The 19,886-nt window shown below is 42.7% G+C and overlaps 1 protein-coding gene across 1 annotated transcript in view; it reads right to left on the bottom strand.

The window, feature by feature from the left end:
• Window positions 1-19,886, bottom strand: part of plppr4a (phospholipid phosphatase related 4a) — a 71,380-nt gene that overhangs the window by 9,561 nt on the left and 41,933 nt on the right. Inside the window, exons 4-5 of the mRNA XM_080196513.1 lie at window positions 18,396-18,591; window positions 1,692-1,749 (exon numbers count right to left, since the gene is read on the bottom strand). Coding sequence (XP_080052639.1) covers window positions 1,692-1,749; window positions 18,396-18,591 — 254 coding nt within the window. The remainder of the gene's footprint in view (window positions 1-1,691; window positions 1,750-18,395; window positions 18,592-19,886) is intronic.

Genomic DNA, 19,886 nt, shown 5'->3' with positions numbered 1-19,886 from the left:
TTCTGAAAATATTGATGTTAAATATTTATTAAACGCCTTGTCACTGTGAAGTACTATTTGGCCCTCTTCGTCTCTAATGATGTTTTTGACTAGTACGTACAATGATCTCTTGCATAAATGTCCCTCTGTCCAACATTTTCCACGAGGGAGATCGTAGCCCATTTATTTAGGGCTAGTTAATATCCTTGCTAAAATAGGACAGGGAGGAATTTCAGATAAGCATATTAAGTGGCTGTATGCTTTTGGGCTCAAGGCATCACATCAGGGCTACAGGTCAAATTGCACAGCATCGTGACTTGTCCTTATAATGTTAAAGAAACTATCGTTGTAAATTGGAATTGAATAATTAATTACATAAATACATTTGCCAAAATATACTGGGATAATAAGATTGTTCCTATGCTTACATTATGTAGTTTTGTTGCGTCTTGCCAATTATCTTTCAATATAAAACATAGTTTAAAGATCACTTGCGCAATTAATTCAATTTTAAAAGGTGTGCAGGAACAAAGAGACCCAGGGTTAGACATACACTCATTTTTAGTTGTAGGGCAAGTTGTGAAATCTGTTAAAGAATTATAACAGATCTTTGGCTTTATGAATGGAAGTAGGTTACAAAAGGAAGGAGATTTACTCTAAATCTTTAAAAATCACTGGTTAGTCTCCAGCTGGTGGCCAGCTCAGTCAGTCGAAAATGAGGCTCTTTACCTCAGGGTCACGGCTTTGAGCAACATGTTGGACACCATTGTTATGGGCAACTTGATGGCACAGTAGTTTGCACTGGTGCCTCACAGCATCAGGGACCTGGGTTGGATACCTTGGCTTGGGTCACCGTGTCTGTGTGGAGTTTGCACCTTCTCCCCATGTCTGTGCGGGTTTCCTCCAGGTGCTCCGGTTTTCTCCCACAGTCCAGAAATGTGCATTTCAAATAGAAGGCAAAAGTCTTACTGGATAATACCTGGTTCATGTGAACTGCTGGAATGGTTTTAATCATAGAATATCAAAAAAGCCCCACAGTGCAGAAGGAGGCCATTTGGCCCATTCAGCCTGCACTGAGAACAATCCCACACAGGCTCTATCCCCGTAACCCCACGTATTTACCCTGCCAATCCCCCTGACACCAAGGGGCAATTTAGCACGGCCAGTCCACCTAACCTGCACATCTTTGGACTGAGGGAGGAAGCTGGAGCACCCAGAGGAAACCTGCACACACAAGGAGAATGTGCAGGCTCCGCATAGAGAGTGACCCAAGGCCGGAATTGAACCCGGGCCCCTGGCACTGTGAGGCAGCAGTGCTAAACACTCTGCCACCATTGCCACTCTGATTTGCAGGGGGGAAGGGGGGCATCAGAGAGGAGTTTTCCTGAATATGTTTTTCTCTTTTATTGACTGCACTTTTTTTTTGGTCTCCCCCTGCGAGAATACATGGCTGTGATGACGGGGGAGGGAGGAGTGTTTAATTATGATGGTTCAGCACAATAAACCAGCTGGTCTTTTCCTACCCATCAATTTCATATGTTCTGGTCTGAATTCTTTCTAATTTTCACGCTGATCATTTCACCTCCTAATGAGAATGCAGTTAATCTACATAGCGGAGCAAGATCTTACTCACAGTTCATTACTAATTGACAGATTCAACTCTGTGCTGATTATAACACAGTGGATCACACAAGACGGCTCTGAATACTTACAGAAACATACACAGCTGCAAAGGCTGCGAGGGTAGCGTGCTGGGATGGGAAGGATTTTCTGCAAAGAGGAAAAACAACAATTTAATTATGCTGTTGATGTTCTAGTCACTTATTAGGGCATTATCGTCGTGCAGAATAATTTCACTTCAACAGATGAGTGTCATTGAACAGAATTATATACCACCTAAGTAGTTTTTTGTAGCTGTTGTTAATTTTGCTAATTTGCCCAAGCATTTCCCTGTGCCATATAATAAGACTGGACAATTAACTATTAATCTGCGCAGAATAACAGTCCTAAAGCTAATTAAGTTTATCCTTTACAGATTTTGTTTTCTTGATATTTTACAACTGGTGTCATTTGCTCCATTTTATCTGAAGTACAGCATAGAATGTGCTAATTCAGCTCACAAGTTACCTTCTCAAAGGCAGCCTTCCATTCTTCAATATATACGCAACAATCTGTCTTGGTTCCTCCACGCCGATACTATAGTTAAGAAAGCCCACCAACACCTCTACTTCCTCAAGAGGCTGAGGAAATTTGGCATGCCCACTACGGCTCTCACCAACCTTTACAGATGCACTATAGAAAGCATTATTTCAGCTTGAAATGGCTCCTGCTCTGTCCTAGACCACAAAAAACTACAGTGTTGTGAATGAAGCCCAGTCCATCAAGCAAACCAGTCTCCCATCCATTGACTCTGTTTACACTTCCCGCTGCCTTGGAAGAGCAGCCAGCATAATCAAGGACCTCACGCACCCCGGACATAGTCTTTTCCACCTTCTTCCATTGGGAAAAAAGATTTAAAAAAATTTGAGGTCAAGTACCAACTGACTCAAGAACGGCTTCTTCCCTGCTACAATCAGACTTTTGAACGGATTTACCTTGTATTAAGTTGACCTTTCTCTACGCCCTAGCTATGGCTGTAACACTACATTCTGCACCCTGCTTCTCTATGAACAGTGTACTTTAACAAAAAAACAAACAACTCAGAAAATTTATCTGTATAGCACAAGAAACAATACTTTGCACTGTTTACAAATGTATATGACAGTAATAAATCAAACCAAATCATCAAAGAATTTCTTCTACCTAGAGAAATATATTATTTAAAGCACATTTTACTGATGGCAGTGATCTTCTGCATTTGTTGCCTGACATTAAATTGACTTTTTTGGGGGAAATGAGAATTGAATAGATTTAATCTATAAAAAGCGGTGTTAATATTTTTTCCATTACAGTAGGCAGACTTTTAAGTCATCAGTTTTGAGTTGACACGCAATTGTTCTTCGTGTGAAATCTTTATTACATGACATTCAATAAGTCTCTCTGCCAGGAAATAAAATATAGTGGTTTAATTATGAAGACATTTTCAATCACTGCATTTCTGTTGGCTTTGTCAGCCTCCTCCATCTTACAGCCACATAAATAAGCAAACACTAACTCTTTCCAGCTGAGATGTTATCCATGACCTATTGGCTTTCTGCATGGCTGTGTAGTTATTTACATCACATGTCACATTGCCATGTTAGCATTACTGAACCTTCTGTCTGCTTGTATTAAATATCGGATTTTGAACAAGCACCAGTACTTTTCAATTGTAACATTCCAAAAAGGTCAATGCTGGAAAATATCACCACGCTATCTGGCAGCGAACTGTCATGTGGTGGGTCTAACTGCAAGCAAACACATGATTCAGAAAGCATCTGTGGGTTTGTTCTCAGTAGCTGTGTTTGAAAACAGCTTTAGTGTCTCTCAAATGAGCTTCTTAAGGTGAGCTGTCGTGAATGCATCAAGAAAGAACACTTTGCTATGACATCAAGTAGATTGTGGCATCTGAACATTTTTTTTGGCAAACAACAAAGAGAACAAAGAACAAAATAATGCATAGGAACAGGCCCTTCAATCCTCCAAGCCTGTGCCGATCATGATGCCCTAACTAAACAAAAAGAAACTTTCCGCCCTTACTTGGTCTGTATCCCTCTATTCCATCCCTATTTATGTACCCATCCAGATGCCTCTTAAACATTGCTAATCTGCCTGCTTCCACCATCTCCTCTGGCAGCTCGTTTCAGGCACTCACAACCCTGAACAAAAATCTTCCCTTGCACATCTCCCTTAAACATTCTCCCCTCATCTTAAAACTGTGCCCCCTTGTAACTGACACTTCCACCCTAGGAAAAAGCCTCTGACTATCTACCTATCTATACACCTCTCATAATGTTGAAGGCCCCTATCAGGTCTTCCCTCAGCCTCTTGTCTTTCCATTGAAAGCAATCCTAGTTTATTCAACCTCTCCTCAACACCCTTGAGACCAGGCAACATCCTGGTGAATCTTCTTTGCACTCTCTCTAAAGCTTCCACCAGTTAAACATGTCAATCCTGGGATGCTGCTGAATACTGAAGTTTCTACTTTCTGTCTCATTCAGTAGAAAAAGTGAGTTGACAGTGGGGCGGCACGGTCGCACAGTGGTTAGCACTACTGCCTCACAGCACCAGGGACCCCGGTTAGATTCCCGGCTCAGGTCATGTCTGTGCAGAGTTTACATGCTCCCTCGTGTCAATGTGTGTTTCCTCCGGTTTCCTCCCGCAGTCCAAAAGATGTGATGGTTAGTTGTATTGGCCATGCTGAATTCTCCCTCAGTGTACCTGGGCAGTTTCAACTTTATTTATTAGTCACAGCTAAAGGTTACATTAACACTGCAAGGAAGTTACTGTGAAATTCCGCTAGTCGCCACACTCCAGCACCTGTTCAGGTCAATGCACCTAACCAGCACATCTTTCAGACTGTGGGAGGAGACCGGAGCACCCAGAGGAAACCCACACAGACATGGGGAGAATGTGCAGACTCTGCACCGACAGTAACCCAACCCAGGAATTGAACCCAGGTCCCTGATACTGTGAAGCAGCAATGCTAGCTGTTGTGCCACCATGCAGGACTGGCACGAGAGTGTGGCGATTCGAGGATTTTCACAGGAACTTCATTGCAGTGTTAATGTAAGCCTATTTGCAACACTAACGAATAAACTAATTGACATGATTTAGAATAGGTTGTCTATAAGCCACTGCGTATTCCTCTACAGATCCAGAAAGTCCAAGACCGCAGGTGCTGAAGCAATGAAAAATTCACTCCTGTTTTAAAAGCTCGAAGTTCCTCAATATTCACGTTAAGATTAATTCATTTTGCATTAACCAAGGTAGGATTTGCCAATATTGAGATATGGGTCATTTATCCACTGCTGATATCAGGGGCATTCTTTCATGCTGTACAATGATGATCATCACATCTACTTCGATTGTGTTGATGTTTCATTATATTTATTTTTAATAATGTAAATTAAAATGACATGGGCTCTAACAACTGTAACTGTTCCAGGAAATTAAAGAACATATGTAATCACATGGTCTGGCATACCACCGCCTCCCCACCACCAATCTAACATTAATATCATGTCAGGGGATCATTCCTGGTTAAATGAAGAAAGCAGGAGGGCATACCAGGGGCAGCACTATGCAAACCAAAAATGAGGTGCCAATCTGGTGAAGGCACAATACAGGATTACTTGTGTGCCAAACAGTAGAAACAGCAAGTAATAGACAGGGTTAACCAACAGATCAGATCTAAGCTCCACAGTCAAACCACATCCAGCCATGAATGATGGTGGATAATTAAACAACTAACAGAAGGAGGAGGCTCCACGAATGTTCCCATCCCCACTGAATAGACTGGGACTAAACGCATTGGAGTTAATAAGTGGGGATCTTGCAGAAACACACAAGATTATGAAGGGAATAGATAAGGTAGAAGCAGGGAGATTTTTCTCCACTGGCAGCTGAAACCAGGATTAACATAAGAACATAAGAACATAAGAAATAGGAGCAGGAGTAGGCCAACTAGCCCTTCGAGCCTGCCCCGCCATTCAATAAGATCATGGCTGATCTGTCTTGGCTCAGCTCCACATTCCCGCCCTCTCCCCATAACCCTTAATCCCCTCGCTTATCAAAAACCCATCAACCCGCGTCTTAAAAATATTTAGCGAGGCAGCCTCCACCACTTCAACGGGCAGAGAATTCCAGAGATTCACCACCCTTTGAGTGAAGAAGTTCCTCCTCAACTCCATTCTAAACCGCCCCCCCCTTTATCTTGAGGCTGTGCCCCCTAGTCCTACTATCCTTTCTGAGCGGGAAGAGTCTCTCCACCTCTATCCTATCCATCCCATTCATCATCTTATACGTCTCAATGAGATCTCCCCTCATTCTTCTAAACTCTAACGAGTACAAGCCTAATTTATTCAGCCTCTCCTCATAGCTCAACCCCCTCAACATAAGAACATAAGAAATAGGAGCAGGAGTAGGCCATCTAGCCCTTCGAGCCTGCCCCGCCATTCAATAAGATCATGGCTGATCTGTCGTGGCTCAGTTCCACTTTCCCGCCCTCTCCCCATAACCCTTAATCCCCTCTCTTATCAAAAACCCATCAACCCGCGTCTTAAAAATATTAACTCCGGCATCAGCCTAGTAAACCTCCTCTGCACTCCCTCCAAGGCCAAAATATCCTTGCGTAAGTACGGCGCCCAAAACTGCACACAGTACTCCAGCTGCGGCCTCACCAATGCCCTATACAGCCGCAGCAAGACCTCCCTACTTTTATATTCAATCCCCCTCACTATAAAGGCCAGCATCCCATTCGCCTTCCTGACCACCTGCTGCACCTGCAAGCTGGGTTTTTGCGACTCATGCACAAGGACCCCAAGGTCCCTCTGCACCGTCGTCTGATGCAGTTTTTCTCCACGTAAGTAATAATCCTTCCTACCATTATTCCTACCAAAATGGACCACTTCGCACTTGCCAACATTAAATTCCATTTGCCATTTCCTGGCCCATTCGCCCAGCCTATCTAGATCCTTCTGTAGGCTCTCCCCACCCTCCGCACAATTTGCCTTTCCACCAATTTTGGTGTCATCAGCAAATTTCGACACCCTACACTCGGTTCCCTCCTCCAGATCATCTATATAAATGGTAAATAGCTGAGGCCCCAGCACCGTTGAGGAGGAACTTCTTCACACAAAGGGTTGTGAATCTGTGGAATTCCCTGCCCAGTGAAGCAGTTGAGGATACCTCATTGAACGTTTTTAAGGCAAAGATAGGTAGATTTTTGAACAGTAAAGGAATTAGGGTGAGTGGGTGGGTAAGTGGAGCTGAGTCCACAAAAAGATCAGCCATGATCTTATTGAATGGCAGAGCAGGCTCGAGGAGGCAAATGGCCTATTCCTGCTCCTAGTTCTGATGTTCTTATTCTCAATAATGCAGGAACTCAGTATATCAATAAAGCATTTGCAACCATCTTCAGCTAGAAGTGCTGAGTGGATGATCCATCTCGGCTTCCTTCTGAGGTCTCCAGCATCAAAATGTCATTCTTCAATCAATGCAATTCACTCCACATGACAAGACAAAATGGCCGCAGGCATCAGATACTGCAAAGATTGTGGGCCTTGACAATATTCTCGCAATAGTACAGAAGACAGGTACTCCAAAACTAGCTGTATCCCAAGCCAATCTGTTCTAGTTCAACTGCAACACTGGTATTTACCTGGCAATGTGAACGTTGCCCAGGGATGCCTTGTCCACTAGAAACAGGCCAACTCCAACCTGGCCACTTACAGCCCCATCAGTCTACTCTCAATCATCAGCAAAATGATGAAAGGGGCCATTAAAGTGGGAAACATTCTGCTTGCCTGCCTCCCATTGTCCACTCGCCATCATTTCCAATTCTTCCAGCAGCTTTTCATATTCTCTCCTGCATCAAGTTCTGCTTATTTCATCGTTATTTCATCATCACTATTGCGAACCTACACTGGCTGTTGGTCACACTGACCGGAACTCTATCATCTCACCTGCCATGGAATCAGCATGGGCGAGGGCTGACAACAGAAACCCCTGTTGACTTCCCACTTTGCCTGAGGCCGTAAATCCCACCCACTATCTCCGTTACCATCCCTTCCCCCTCCTCCCTCCTCACACTTGTTGTTCACGTGCATCTCCCTTTTTCAACCTTCACAAATGCTAGCTATGTTTGCACTGTCCATTTGGTTTCTGGAATCCTCTCCCCAAACCTCCTTGCCTCTCGCTCCTTCCTTTCTTCTAAGATATTGCTTAAAATCCATTTCTTTTCCCACCCTTTCATTCACCCCATCTCATCTCCCTCCTTTGACTCAATGCCCATTCCCGTCAAACCTCCATGATCTGCCTTGAGGTGATTTTCCGAGTTAAAGGGTTCAGTGTGGAGTTTGCACATTCTCCTAGTGTCTGCTTGGGTTTCCTCCGGGTGCTCCAGTTTCCTCCCAGAGTCCAAAGATGTGTGGGTTAGGTTGATTAGCTATGCTAAATTGACCCTTAGTGTCCCAAGATGTGTAGCTTAGAGGAATTAGCGGGTAAATATGTGGGGATATGGGGATGGAGCCTGGGTGGGATTGTGGTCAGTGCAGACTCGATGGGCCAAATGGCCTCTTTCTGCACTGTAGGGTTTCTATCATTCTATGTAACTGTAAATTGTTAACAAAAGAGAATGATGGTGATCAGCCTATTTTGGACTCATCACGCCTCAGAAAAGGAAATTGTTGGTTAAGTTGAATCAAAAGCTCCCTTCAGGCAACAGTGTAATATATCTTAGTGCTAATTACAGAAGGGCATCTTTAATCTACCAGCACGACAATTCCTAGATTAGTATTTCTTCCCCTCTCCTGCTCTTCACAGTAGGAATGTGCAAATTATTAGAAATAAGTTCATCAGGAACTGAGTTAAAGATGCTTAACTCCATCTGACAGCTATCAAAAAGATGAGGCATTTGTCTAAGCAGTCTAAATGAACCAGAACAAGGATCCTCTTAGTTTATTTCAATATTAAAAGCATAGAAAGCATTAGATAGCACTTAGTGGTAATTCCGTCATTAAATATCAATTTTTAAATCTCATCTATTGAAAGTGACCTATGATGTGGACAGGGTAAAGGCAGCAATTCAACGTTTTCCCATTCACTTCTTATCACACAACTGAAAGCACTATGCCAGTTGTGGTAGCCCAACAGCACCTATTTTATTGATTCATTCACAGGATTTGGGCATCATTGGCTGGGTCAGAATTTACTGCCCATCCCTAACTGCCCCCCATTTGAGAGGGCATTTGATAGTCAACCATTGCTGTGGATCTGGAGTCACATGTAGGCCAGGCCAGATAAGGAGGCAGATTTCCTTCCCTAAAGGCCACTGAAGGACAACTAACTCAAGAACAACTTCTTCCCTGCTGTCATCAGACTTTTGGAAGCACCTATCATATACTAAGCTGATCTTTCTCTACATCCTAGCTGTGGACCGTAACACCACATTGTGCGCCTTCTCCTTTCCTTGATTTGATTTGATTTATTATTGTCACATGTACTAACACAGTGAAAAGTATTACCAAATACTTACCAAAAAATTCTAAGAGTTTCAGACCTGTTTGGCACCACCCACAGATGCTGTCCCCTTCCTGGGCACAAACCTGTTTTTTTGCCCCGCTCACTATCTTCTCAGCCAGCCAACAGTTGAATTTTGGCAACATCTCTCCTTTTTGCTGTCAGTTTCCACACTTATGGTGATCAGACAAGGTGACAGATGCATTGTTTGTGAGCCATCAATAATTCATCATCTGAGCAGGAGGAACGGTCACTAGGATTTTCCTCACATTGCTTAACTTCCATAGGTGCAGCTCCATCACAGGCTACGGGCTGAGTAAAACACACTGGTTCCATACCTAGAAGTTGACTGTGTTCCGATATCCGGATCTGCTATAGTCTCACGCTTAATAATAAAGCTAATTGTCACCAATTAACTGCAATTGGCATAGGTCAGTATCAGGTGATCCATCATATGCTTATTGGACAGGACAAACTGTGGATTGTGAAAACTGATGAGTTTTGTAGTCTATTAGTTTGATCTTTTGTCTGACAACCATTTCAATCTTCAGAGGTACCAAAATGTCATAAGTGTTCAACTTTTAGACACTGAGGAGTTGGACATTAATGACGTATTTCTATGCGCAAGGATCTGCACCATTGGAGTGTGGGGTGTGGCATGCCAAAAGGGTTAAAACTGTCCTTAGATTCAGACAGGTTGCCTCTATGCCCTCCTGCATGCAGTTGAAGATCAGCCAATTATAGAACTGGGAAGAGGAGGAAACGTGTCGGAGATCTCATTGAAACTTACAGAATATTGAAATGCTTGGATATTGTGGACGTGGGGAAGATGTTTCCATTAGTAGAAGAGACTAGGATCCAAGGGCACAGCCTCAGAATAAAGGGGCGGCCCTTCAAAATCAAGATGAGAGCAGGTTCTTCAGCCGGAGGGTGGTGTATCTGTGGAATTCATTGACAGAAGGCTGTGGAGGCCAGGTCATTGAGGGTATTTAAGACAGAGATAGATAGTTTCTTGATCAATAAGGGGATCAAAGGTTAGGGAAAAAGGTGGGAGAATGGAGTTGACAAACATATTAGTCACGATTGAATGGTGGAGAAGACTCGATGGGCCAAATGGCCAAATTCTTCTCCTATATTTTACAATCTTATGGTCTAAGTCTCACCCTGAAGACATATTGGGCCCGATTTTACCAAAAATTCAGGCGTCAGGCCTGCAACACCATCTGCACCCGAAACCAAGCAGATCGCACCTTTAACAACACCCGATTTGGGCACGGATCCAGTCTGCGCCCCGATCAGGCGGTCCGATCATTTAAATGCATTAGCATGCATTTAAATCGACTTAATAAACCACGTGCCCAACGCTACTGCCAAACGCCACTTTACCATCTTCAGATCCATTCTGCATCCGCGCTGCTATCTCTGAAGCCCATCCTGCTCGAATACCCCCCGCTAATCGCCCTAACAGACCTGCAAACCCCCGCCCCCTGCAATCCGAACCCCCTGGGAGGTAGGGGCCCCCCCCCTCACCCCCGGCAGACCCGCTACCCTGCAATCCGAACCTGCTGGAAGACAGACCCCCACCATCGCCGCGCCCCCCCCACCCCCCCCAACGCCCCCCACACCACCACCCCCAGACCTCCCACCCCTACACTCCCAGCTCTCTGTTTTTGTTTTCGCGCCCGGGCGCACTGTTTCAGATCTTTTTTTCGAACTGTGCGTGCTCAGTTCAGAGCTCCGATCGTTCTGGCAGCGCTAAGCCCCGTCCCACAGCGCGGACTGGATCGGAACTGGCAAAAAGCGTATGGGCGCGCTGGAATGGGGATTCTGGGCTTGGATCCCTTTTACATCTGGATCCGGCCCTTAGCTTCCAATTGGTAAAATCTGGCCCATTGCTGCCTTTTGACCAATTATTCCAGTTAGTTAGGAAGTTGATTGGCTCAATTGGGTGTTAAATTGCCATTTAACTAATGCTGGCTGTTTCCTGGCTTTCTGACCCACCTGCGTTTGGTATTATTGTAAACTGGTGTGATGACATTGTGACTCAATGCCGTCACACTCCAAAACACGCTCTATGAAATGGGAAATACCCCCGATCGTGGAACACATTATTCAACCCTACACATGCGTGGCCCTTGCATACAACTCATCAGGGGCCAGCATGGTTTTACAAGAGAAGGAGTTTCCATTTGTTTGATATTCAGCTTGTATGTGACTACATCTAACACAGGTCTGTACCCAGTTTCTCAGCAATGGTCATGATGGGTTTGTGCTGCACCAGTCCTGTCCCACTCAGCCCATCACATGGCAAGCTAGTGGCTGCTTTAATGGCATCTTTGGTTGTCTTCCTTGTTGCAGTTCTTGCCCCTGATTTAGGAACCTCAAGGATTAACCCAGCAGAGTTCCAAATTCAGCAAGTGAGACTGGGTAGAATTACTGAAAGTGATTGGTCCCTCCATAAACTAACTGTGCAGAACTGTCTTGCAAACAAATACCTGTCAGTATAACTTGGCCCTAAAGCATTCTAGAAGCCTAAGATAACTAACCAGACTTACCCTAAGGATCCCTATACATCTCAAATCAGAAAACTGCTTGCCAGCTGTTCCTACAATGATTTGCCGACGGATTAAAAAAGAGTCACTGCAGGCATACATGGATACCAATTTCACAATAGGGGCCTGATTCAGGCACTGGGTCTGTAATAACAAATTTAAGTGAGGTCTGCATTTGTATTAAGCAACTGCCACTGACATCTATCAAGCACCCAATCCAATATAGCATAGGGCACACTTGCAGAGCTACTCTAATGAAGGACACCCCACTATAATCTCCACCTCTTGGCAGCTGTTACAAGCCTGGGAAACATGCAAAATGCACACCAGTGAGGGGAGAGCAAGTGCCCTTGACGTGAAGGTAGCATTTTACAGAGTATGGAATCACAGATCTCTAAGTTGCTATCACTGATAATCCATGGGAAAACTCTCCATTGGTTGCAATCAAACCAAGCACAAAAGGGGATGGTTGTAGTTATTGTAGACCAAACATTTCAGCTTTAGGACATGGTTGCAGGAGTTCCTCAGACTATTGCCTTGAGCCCAACCATCTGCAGTTAGCAGTGCTGACCACTGTGCCACAGTGCCAGGGACCCAAGATCAATCCCTGGCTTGGGTCACTGTCTGTGTAGAGTCTGCATGTTCTCCCCGAGTCTGCTTGGGTTTCCGCTGGGTGCTCCAGTTTCCGAAATATGTGCAGGTTAGGTGGATTGCACGTTCTCCCCATGTCTGCGTGGGTTTCCACCGGGTGTTCCAGGTTAGGTGGATTGGCGATGCTAAATTCTCCCTCAATATCCCCGAACAGATGCCAGAGTATGGGGATTTTCACAGTAACTTCATTGCAGTGTTGATGTAAGCCTACTTGTGACAATAATAAATAAACTTTAAAAAACTGCTTCATCAACGTCCTTCCCTCCATCATAAAGTTGTAAGTAGGGAAGTTTACTTCTGATTGTGCAATGTTGAGTACCATAAGCAACTCCTCAGATTCTGAAGCAGCGTGTGTGTAAATGTAGCAAGATCTGAACGATATTCAGGCTTGGGCTAGTAAGTGACAAGTAACATTTCACACAAGTGCCAGGTAATAACTAGCTCCAACAAGTGATAGACATTCTTTACATTCAATGTTATTACCATCACTGAGTCCTCCACCATCAACATCCAGGGTATTATCATTGACCACAAACTGAACTGAACTGGCCATATACATACTGCGGCTACAAAAGCAGGTCACAGACTAGGAAACCAATAGTGAGTAATGCATCTTCTAACTCCACAAAGCCTGTTCATCATCTACAAGGCATAATGTCAGGATTGTGATGGAATACTCTCTCCTTGCCTGGATGAGAGTGGCCCCACTGACACTCAAGAAGGACAAAGCAACCCGCTGGGTAGATATCCTGTTCATCACCCTAAACATTCACTCCGTCCCCTACCAACAAACAGTGACAGCTGTGCACACCATCTATAAGATGCATCACAGCAACTCACCAAGGCTCCTTCGGCAGAATCTTCCAAACCCTCAACCTCTACCACCTAGAAGGACAAGGGCAGCAGAAACATGGGAACAAATTCCCCTTCAAGTCACACATCACCCTGACTTGGAACTGCACGGCCTTTCCTTCACTGTCGCTGGACCAAAATCTTGAAACTCCTTCCCTAACAGCACTATGGGCATACTTATATCAGAAGGCATGAAGGTAGCAGAGAACAAGCTTCTCAAATGCAATTAGGAATGTGCAGCAAATACTGGTCTTGCCAACAACACCTATATCCCATGAAAGAATATTTTCTAAAATTATTTCCATGTTGTTGTGTTTTGCTATATCCTCAATATTGCCCTGGGGTTGTAAAAAATTATGTATCATTCTGTGTATTTTTCACATTTTACTTCATATGCATAATTATAAAAGTGCAGAATCATTCTGCATGCCAAAAAAGTATGTCTCTTTAAAAAACCTACAGCACAGGTAACCTACAATAAGGATAATGTTGAGAGTTTATTATATTCAAGTATACTTAACACATTAAAGATGACTGTAGGTTTCCAAAGAATAGCTTATTTCAAGTAGCTTAATTGGAATTCTATAACAGTGTCACTAGTGATTAATAAAAAACTTTTTTTCCTGTAGTGTCTTTAATATCTTCAAATTATTCCAAGTACTTTACAATCACAAAATTACTTGTGCCATAACTGCTAAAATACAATGATTTTCAAACAAAACATACTAATCAATATTAGAAACTATCAACTATAAAGCTTTGCAGGGATTGGTCCCAGGATAATTATTGTCACTAATAATCACAGCATAGGAGAAGCTGGTACAAATAATGGATAGGACAAAATATGAAGAGGCGAGTGTAATTGATGTTGCATATTTGGACTTTCAAAAGGCTTTTGATATGGCACCACAGAATAGGCTTCAGCAAAGTTGATGCCCATAGGATTACAAAGATAATAATAGTCTGGATATTAAATAAATTAATTAAAGGACATAAAGTAGAGAGTAAGTAGTGACCTGGAGGGAAGGTAGTGTTCCTCAAGGATTGGTATATGGATCACTGCTCTTTATGCTAATTGTTCCTAACTTGGACTTGGGTATTTAGGTCATAATGTCAAAATATGTAAATGATACAAAACTCAGAAATGCAGTGAACAATGTGGAGGACCCTAATAAAGTTCAGGTAAACCAGCTGGTTAAGTGAACAGACAAATAGGATATTTAGGAAATTCACGCAAAGAATGAGAGTAGGCAAGCTAGGCTAAACAGCACAACTTTGAAGGGATAATACACACGTGTCACATGCACACAATAAAACACAGTTGGTGTAGAATAGGCATACTGAATGGTACCATGATAAGGGACTTCAGCAACATGGACATATTAGCAAAGCTGGACCTGTTCTCCTTATGGCAGAGGAGAGCTGAAAGAGGTGTTTTATATCATGAAGAATTTTGACAAAGTAAATTAAAGTTTTTTTCCTGATTGGCAGTCATTGACTAGTGGGATTCCACAGGGATCTGTGCTAGGACTCAACCATTCACATTATATATTAATGATTTGGAAGAGGGAATTGAATGTATTATCTTCAAATTTGCAGATGATGCAACGGTGAATGGGTAGGGTGAGCTGTGGGGAGGATGCAGAGAAGCTTCAGTATGATTTGGACATGCTGAGTGTGTGGGCATCTGCATGGCAGATGCAGTATAATGTGGATAAAGGTGAGGATTTCTACTTTGGTACAAAAATGCAGCGATAGGGCTTGGGTGGGGACTTTATTGGTGCAGGCTCGATGGGCCGAATGGCCTCCTTCTGCTTTGTAGGGATTCTATGATTCTACTCTACAAGAGATTAATGTGCAAAGAATTCATAGAATTGGGGAAAATATATTGACATGGATTGAGAATTGACTAGCAGACAGGAAACAGCTCATCTCAATGAAAGTGCCAGCCCTTTTAAAGTATCAACAGCCAAAGCTGCAAGCACTTGAAACCTCTTAATCTTATATAAATACGTATTATAAAATTGATGGAAGGGATCAGAGAGCCAGAGCTGTTATTCAAGTAATGTATTCCTAGGGAAATTGGATTGCATTTCTGGACCCACTGAATACATGTCAACATGTACACACCTTATGCTACAGCTTGGATGAGGGATATAAACATTGAGCAATACGATTGGCCTTTATTAACAGGCAAACCAAGTGCCATCATTAACCAGCTCAGCGTAAACTGCCATCATGATTTGTCGTAAAGCAGAAACCATGCCCTGTCGAAGGAAAACCTTAAGGGAGCTTTTCCCAGTGAGCAGAGATGCACAGAAACTAAACTTGATCAGCACAGACAGTAAATCTCTTTGGTAATATAGTTATAATTTAATCCCCGTCATAATTTGCAGAAGTAATACTATTTATATTTGATTACTGATGAGGAAGATTGACTGCATTCTAACAATTATGGAGTTTCACATTTAAGATTTATAAATGAAAGAATGTTGCTGCCATAAATTACTTCAAGTAGTTGTGTGTAATTGTGCACATTACTCAACACCCAGACTTCGGATTTAATCACAACAGACAGGCAGTATGTCAGTGTTTATTTTCAATTTTGACAATTAGTATTTGAATGGCAAAGTAAAATGTTTGCAGCAAGGTTTCCAGCAACAGCAGAGACAACAAAACTGTCAGTCTATTGTTGCTTCTGATTACTGTCGCAAGTGTCGAAACAAAGTTTGCTAGGAACTTTTAGAAAAATTGGATATAATTTTATTGCTAAGTCTAAAAGCAAATGGAATATGAGAGTAAACTTGCAAGTAACATAAAAGTTTCTATAAGTGTATAACAAGAATAGTGACGATAAATGTGGGTTTCTTACAATCCAAAACAGGAGAATTTATAATAGAGTACAAGGAAATGGTGGAGCAATTAAATAGTTACTTTTATTCTTTCTTTCCAGAACTTCATGGAAATGTTAAGGAATCAACGGTCCAGTGAGAAGAAGGAACTGAAGGAAATTAGTATCACTGACAAAATGGAGGAATTAATTGGACTGGAAACCAATAAGTTCCCAGAGTCTCACAACCTACAACACAGGGTACTAAAGGTACCAAGGTCATGGAAATAGTGGATGTGTTGGCTGTCATTTTCCAAAATTCTGTAGATTCTGGAACAGTCCTGGCAGATTGGAGGGTGGCAAATGTAACCTGCTATTTAAAAAATGGAGGGATGAAGAAAGCTGGGAATCGCAGACCAGTTAGCCTAACATCAGTTGTAGGGAAAATACTAGAGTTGTTTATAAGCAGAGCAACATTAGGCTACTTATCAATGGGATTAGACAAAGTCAACGTGGATTCATGAAAGGGAAATCATGTTTCACAAGCCTACTGGAGTTTTTGAGGATGTTACTCGTAGAGTAAATAAAGGTGAACCAGTGGATGTGGTGTATTTGGTTTTCAGGAACTTTTGATAAATTCCCGCATAATGGGGTGGCACAGTAGTGCAGTGGTTAGCACAGCTGCCTCACAGCACTAAGGACCGAGGTTCAATTCCGACCTCGGTCACTGTATGTGTGGAGTGTAGTGTATTCAAACATTTCCAATTTCAGCTGCAGTGACAAGACGTGCCCTCACACTATCAAACATGTTATGTCACCTGAGCAACTTTGAATGCGTCTTAATAAATCCAGATATTGGCCGGGACTTTCCACCCCATCTCGCAGTGTGTTTTCCAGAGGTGGTCGGCATCTTCCAGTCCTGCCAAAGTCACTGGTCATTTGCATTGCTCACTGGCCACAAGACCAAGGAACCTGCTGTGGGGGTTCAGCTAAGATGGGAAGGGTTGGAAAATCCCACCGATTGTCCTTTCCAATACTGCTGTCTAATACAAAGGTCAGTGCAATGATTTTCAGCAAAGTGTGTAAAACATCTAATTGTAATTTGCAGAATAGACCTGATTACAAAAGTAAAAGCAAAATACTGCAGACACTGGAATCTGAAACAAAAACAGAAAATGCTAGAAAATCCCAGCAGGTCTGACAGCATTTGTGGAGCGAGAATAGAGCTAACATTTTGAGGGCTCTATTCTCTCTGCACAAATGCTGTTAGACCCATTGAGATTTTCCAGCAATTTTCTGGTTTTATTGTTGAATACAAAAGTTTTTGGGGAATAAGTCAAGGAGACGTGTCCACTTAATTAGTTGGTTTATTTGTTAGTCACAAGTATGCTTTCGTTAACACTGCAATGACGTTACTGTGAAAATCTCCTCTTTGCCACACTCCAGCACCTATTTGGGTACACCAAAAGAGAATTTAGCATAGCCAATGCACCTAACAAGCACGTCTTTCAGACTGTAGGAGGAAACCGGAGCACCTGGAGAAAACCCATGCAGACACAGGGAGAATGTACAAACTCCACACAAACCAGGAATCAAACCCAGGTCCCTTGCACTGTGAGATGGTGGTGCTAACGACTGTACCACCATGCTATCCACTTGTTTCAATGCAGTTTGGAATGAGGTGAGGTTCCTAAGGAATTTCTGGTGGGCATGTGTGCCCACATTATAGAATAAGTCCTGATTTGCATGAGTAATCCAGTTATAACTGTTGGAAATGATGAGAGGTGAGCCTCTTATGGCAGCTGGCTACACGGTGGCACAGTGGTTAGTACCGCTGCCTCACAGTGCCAGGGACCTAGGTTCAATTCCTGGTTTGTGTCACTGTCTGTGTGGACTTTGCATGTTCTCCCCATGTCGGCGTGAGTTTCCTCCGGATGCTCTGGTTTCCTCCCACAGTCCAAAAGACAAGCTGGTTCAGTGCACTGGCCATGCTGAATTTTCCCTCAGTGTACCCAAACAGGTACCAGAGTGTGGTGACTAGGGGGTTTTCATAGTCACTTCATTGCACTGTTAATGTAAGCCTACTTGTGACTAATAAATATACTTTGCATTACATGAAAATGCTACTCTGAGATGACGACTGAGGTCAGTTTTTAAGATAATAAAGAGCCCTGCGATTAATTCATCTGAGGGTGCTTTAAACCTTTATTCCTTCACTTGCAAGTTGGTTGGTGAACACTGCCTTGGGCTTCTGCGCCGTGATCAAACATGCTATTGCTGAAGTTATGCACTGATTAAACACATTCCCAAACTGAGCGCAGAATAAACAAGCCACTCTTTCGTCATACAGCAAGTGAAGTGTAAAGGCTAACCTGCCAGCGTTAATGAGAGCAGGGTCGGATCCTGTGCAGATATCCTCCACAACATATGGATTTTCTTCGCAGGAAGTGTTTAGTGCTGTATAATTGGGCTTGCACACGGTAAGAAAATATGGGGCATGGTACCCGGTTGACAGCTGAATGATGTCAGTGATGAGTGCGGTAGCACAAAGGCCAAACACATGAACTCCTGAAACACTCAAGAGAAATCAAAAATAATTAGCATGATAATTTTTATCTCCAGCTGCTAGTTCAGAATCATATGGTACAAGACTGTTAATCCCAAATAGTGACAAATTAATGCCAAAAATATCAAAGCTGCTAGAAAATATGCGTACCATTAAGGAACGTAATTAGCCCAATCAGTATACCAGAGAGAATTTGAGAGTTTTGGATCTGTTGATGAACTGTGTTAAGTTGAATATACAGTTTCTATCAATATATTTTCACAGAATAATAACACTTCCAGCAAATGGGTTAATAAAATGCTGTCTCTATGATTCTTATTAACAGTAATAATTGAAGTATAAACTCAGCTAAAAAGTCGAAATCATATTCTACACAAAGAAACAAAAGATTTTGCTTGTATATATTTATATCTTAATCTGTATGTTAAATGGCATGCAGATAATTCTCCCTCTTAATGTTGGCTCAAATAAAGTTGAAGAGATAGAAATTAATCTCGGGCAGCGGTGCCTGTTCCAAGCAACACCTCACACCTAATTTCAAGTGCAGCGGAGCTCAGTATCAGGAGCTATGTATAATGGTCAGCTGATCCAATATTGTCTATGTTTCACTACCACCTGAAGCAAATTTCTACCCTAAAGCGTCAGGAGCATGAACCTGCAAGCTAAGCAGTTCGATACAATCAAATGTTTCTTCAGCCAAATAGTGATGAGCTGTGGAATTCATTATCACAGGAAGTAGTTGATGCCAAAATATTGAATGTACTCAAGAGACAGCTAGATGTAGCACTTGGGGTGATTGGGATCAAAGGTGGGAATAGAGAAAAGCAGGATTAGGCTCTTGAGTTGGATGATCAGCCATGATCGTAATGAATGGTGGAGCAGGCTTGAAGGGTCAAATAGCCTCCTCCTGCCCATATCTTCTATGTTTCTATGTTTGCTATGATTTGATACTATAGCATTTGACTATGGCTGAAAAAAGAGATGTGCTGCCAAAGTTTTTTGTCTTTCACTCATCAGGATAGCTTTGACAAGAAATTACCAAACTAATAGAGAAACACCAATTTGTACTGCCTGAAGAGACAGTGCTGATTGATTGGCAAGTGGAGGAGCTGTCACGGAGAATGCAACCCAGCAGCTGCCCAGCTTGGGTCAAATTCTCTTCCATGCTGTATTCGCCATGGCAACACGTCCAGCAATCAGTGTCCAGTTGCCTATCACTTGGCACTCTCTTCTTGGGTAGTATAAAATGTCATTTCCCTATCAATTGATGATGATTTCTTGCAAGCGATCCTGATGA

This window comes from Carcharhinus amblyrhynchos, chromosome 9 (genome assembly GCF_965287045.1).
Source record: "Carcharhinus amblyrhynchos chromosome 9, sCarAmb.v2.hapA, whole genome shotgun sequence".
In the NCBI taxonomy this organism is placed as follows: Eukaryota; Metazoa; Chordata; class Chondrichthyes; order Carcharhiniformes; family Carcharhinidae; genus Carcharhinus; species Carcharhinus amblyrhynchos.
This window is presented reverse-complemented; position numbering and strand designations above follow the sequence as displayed.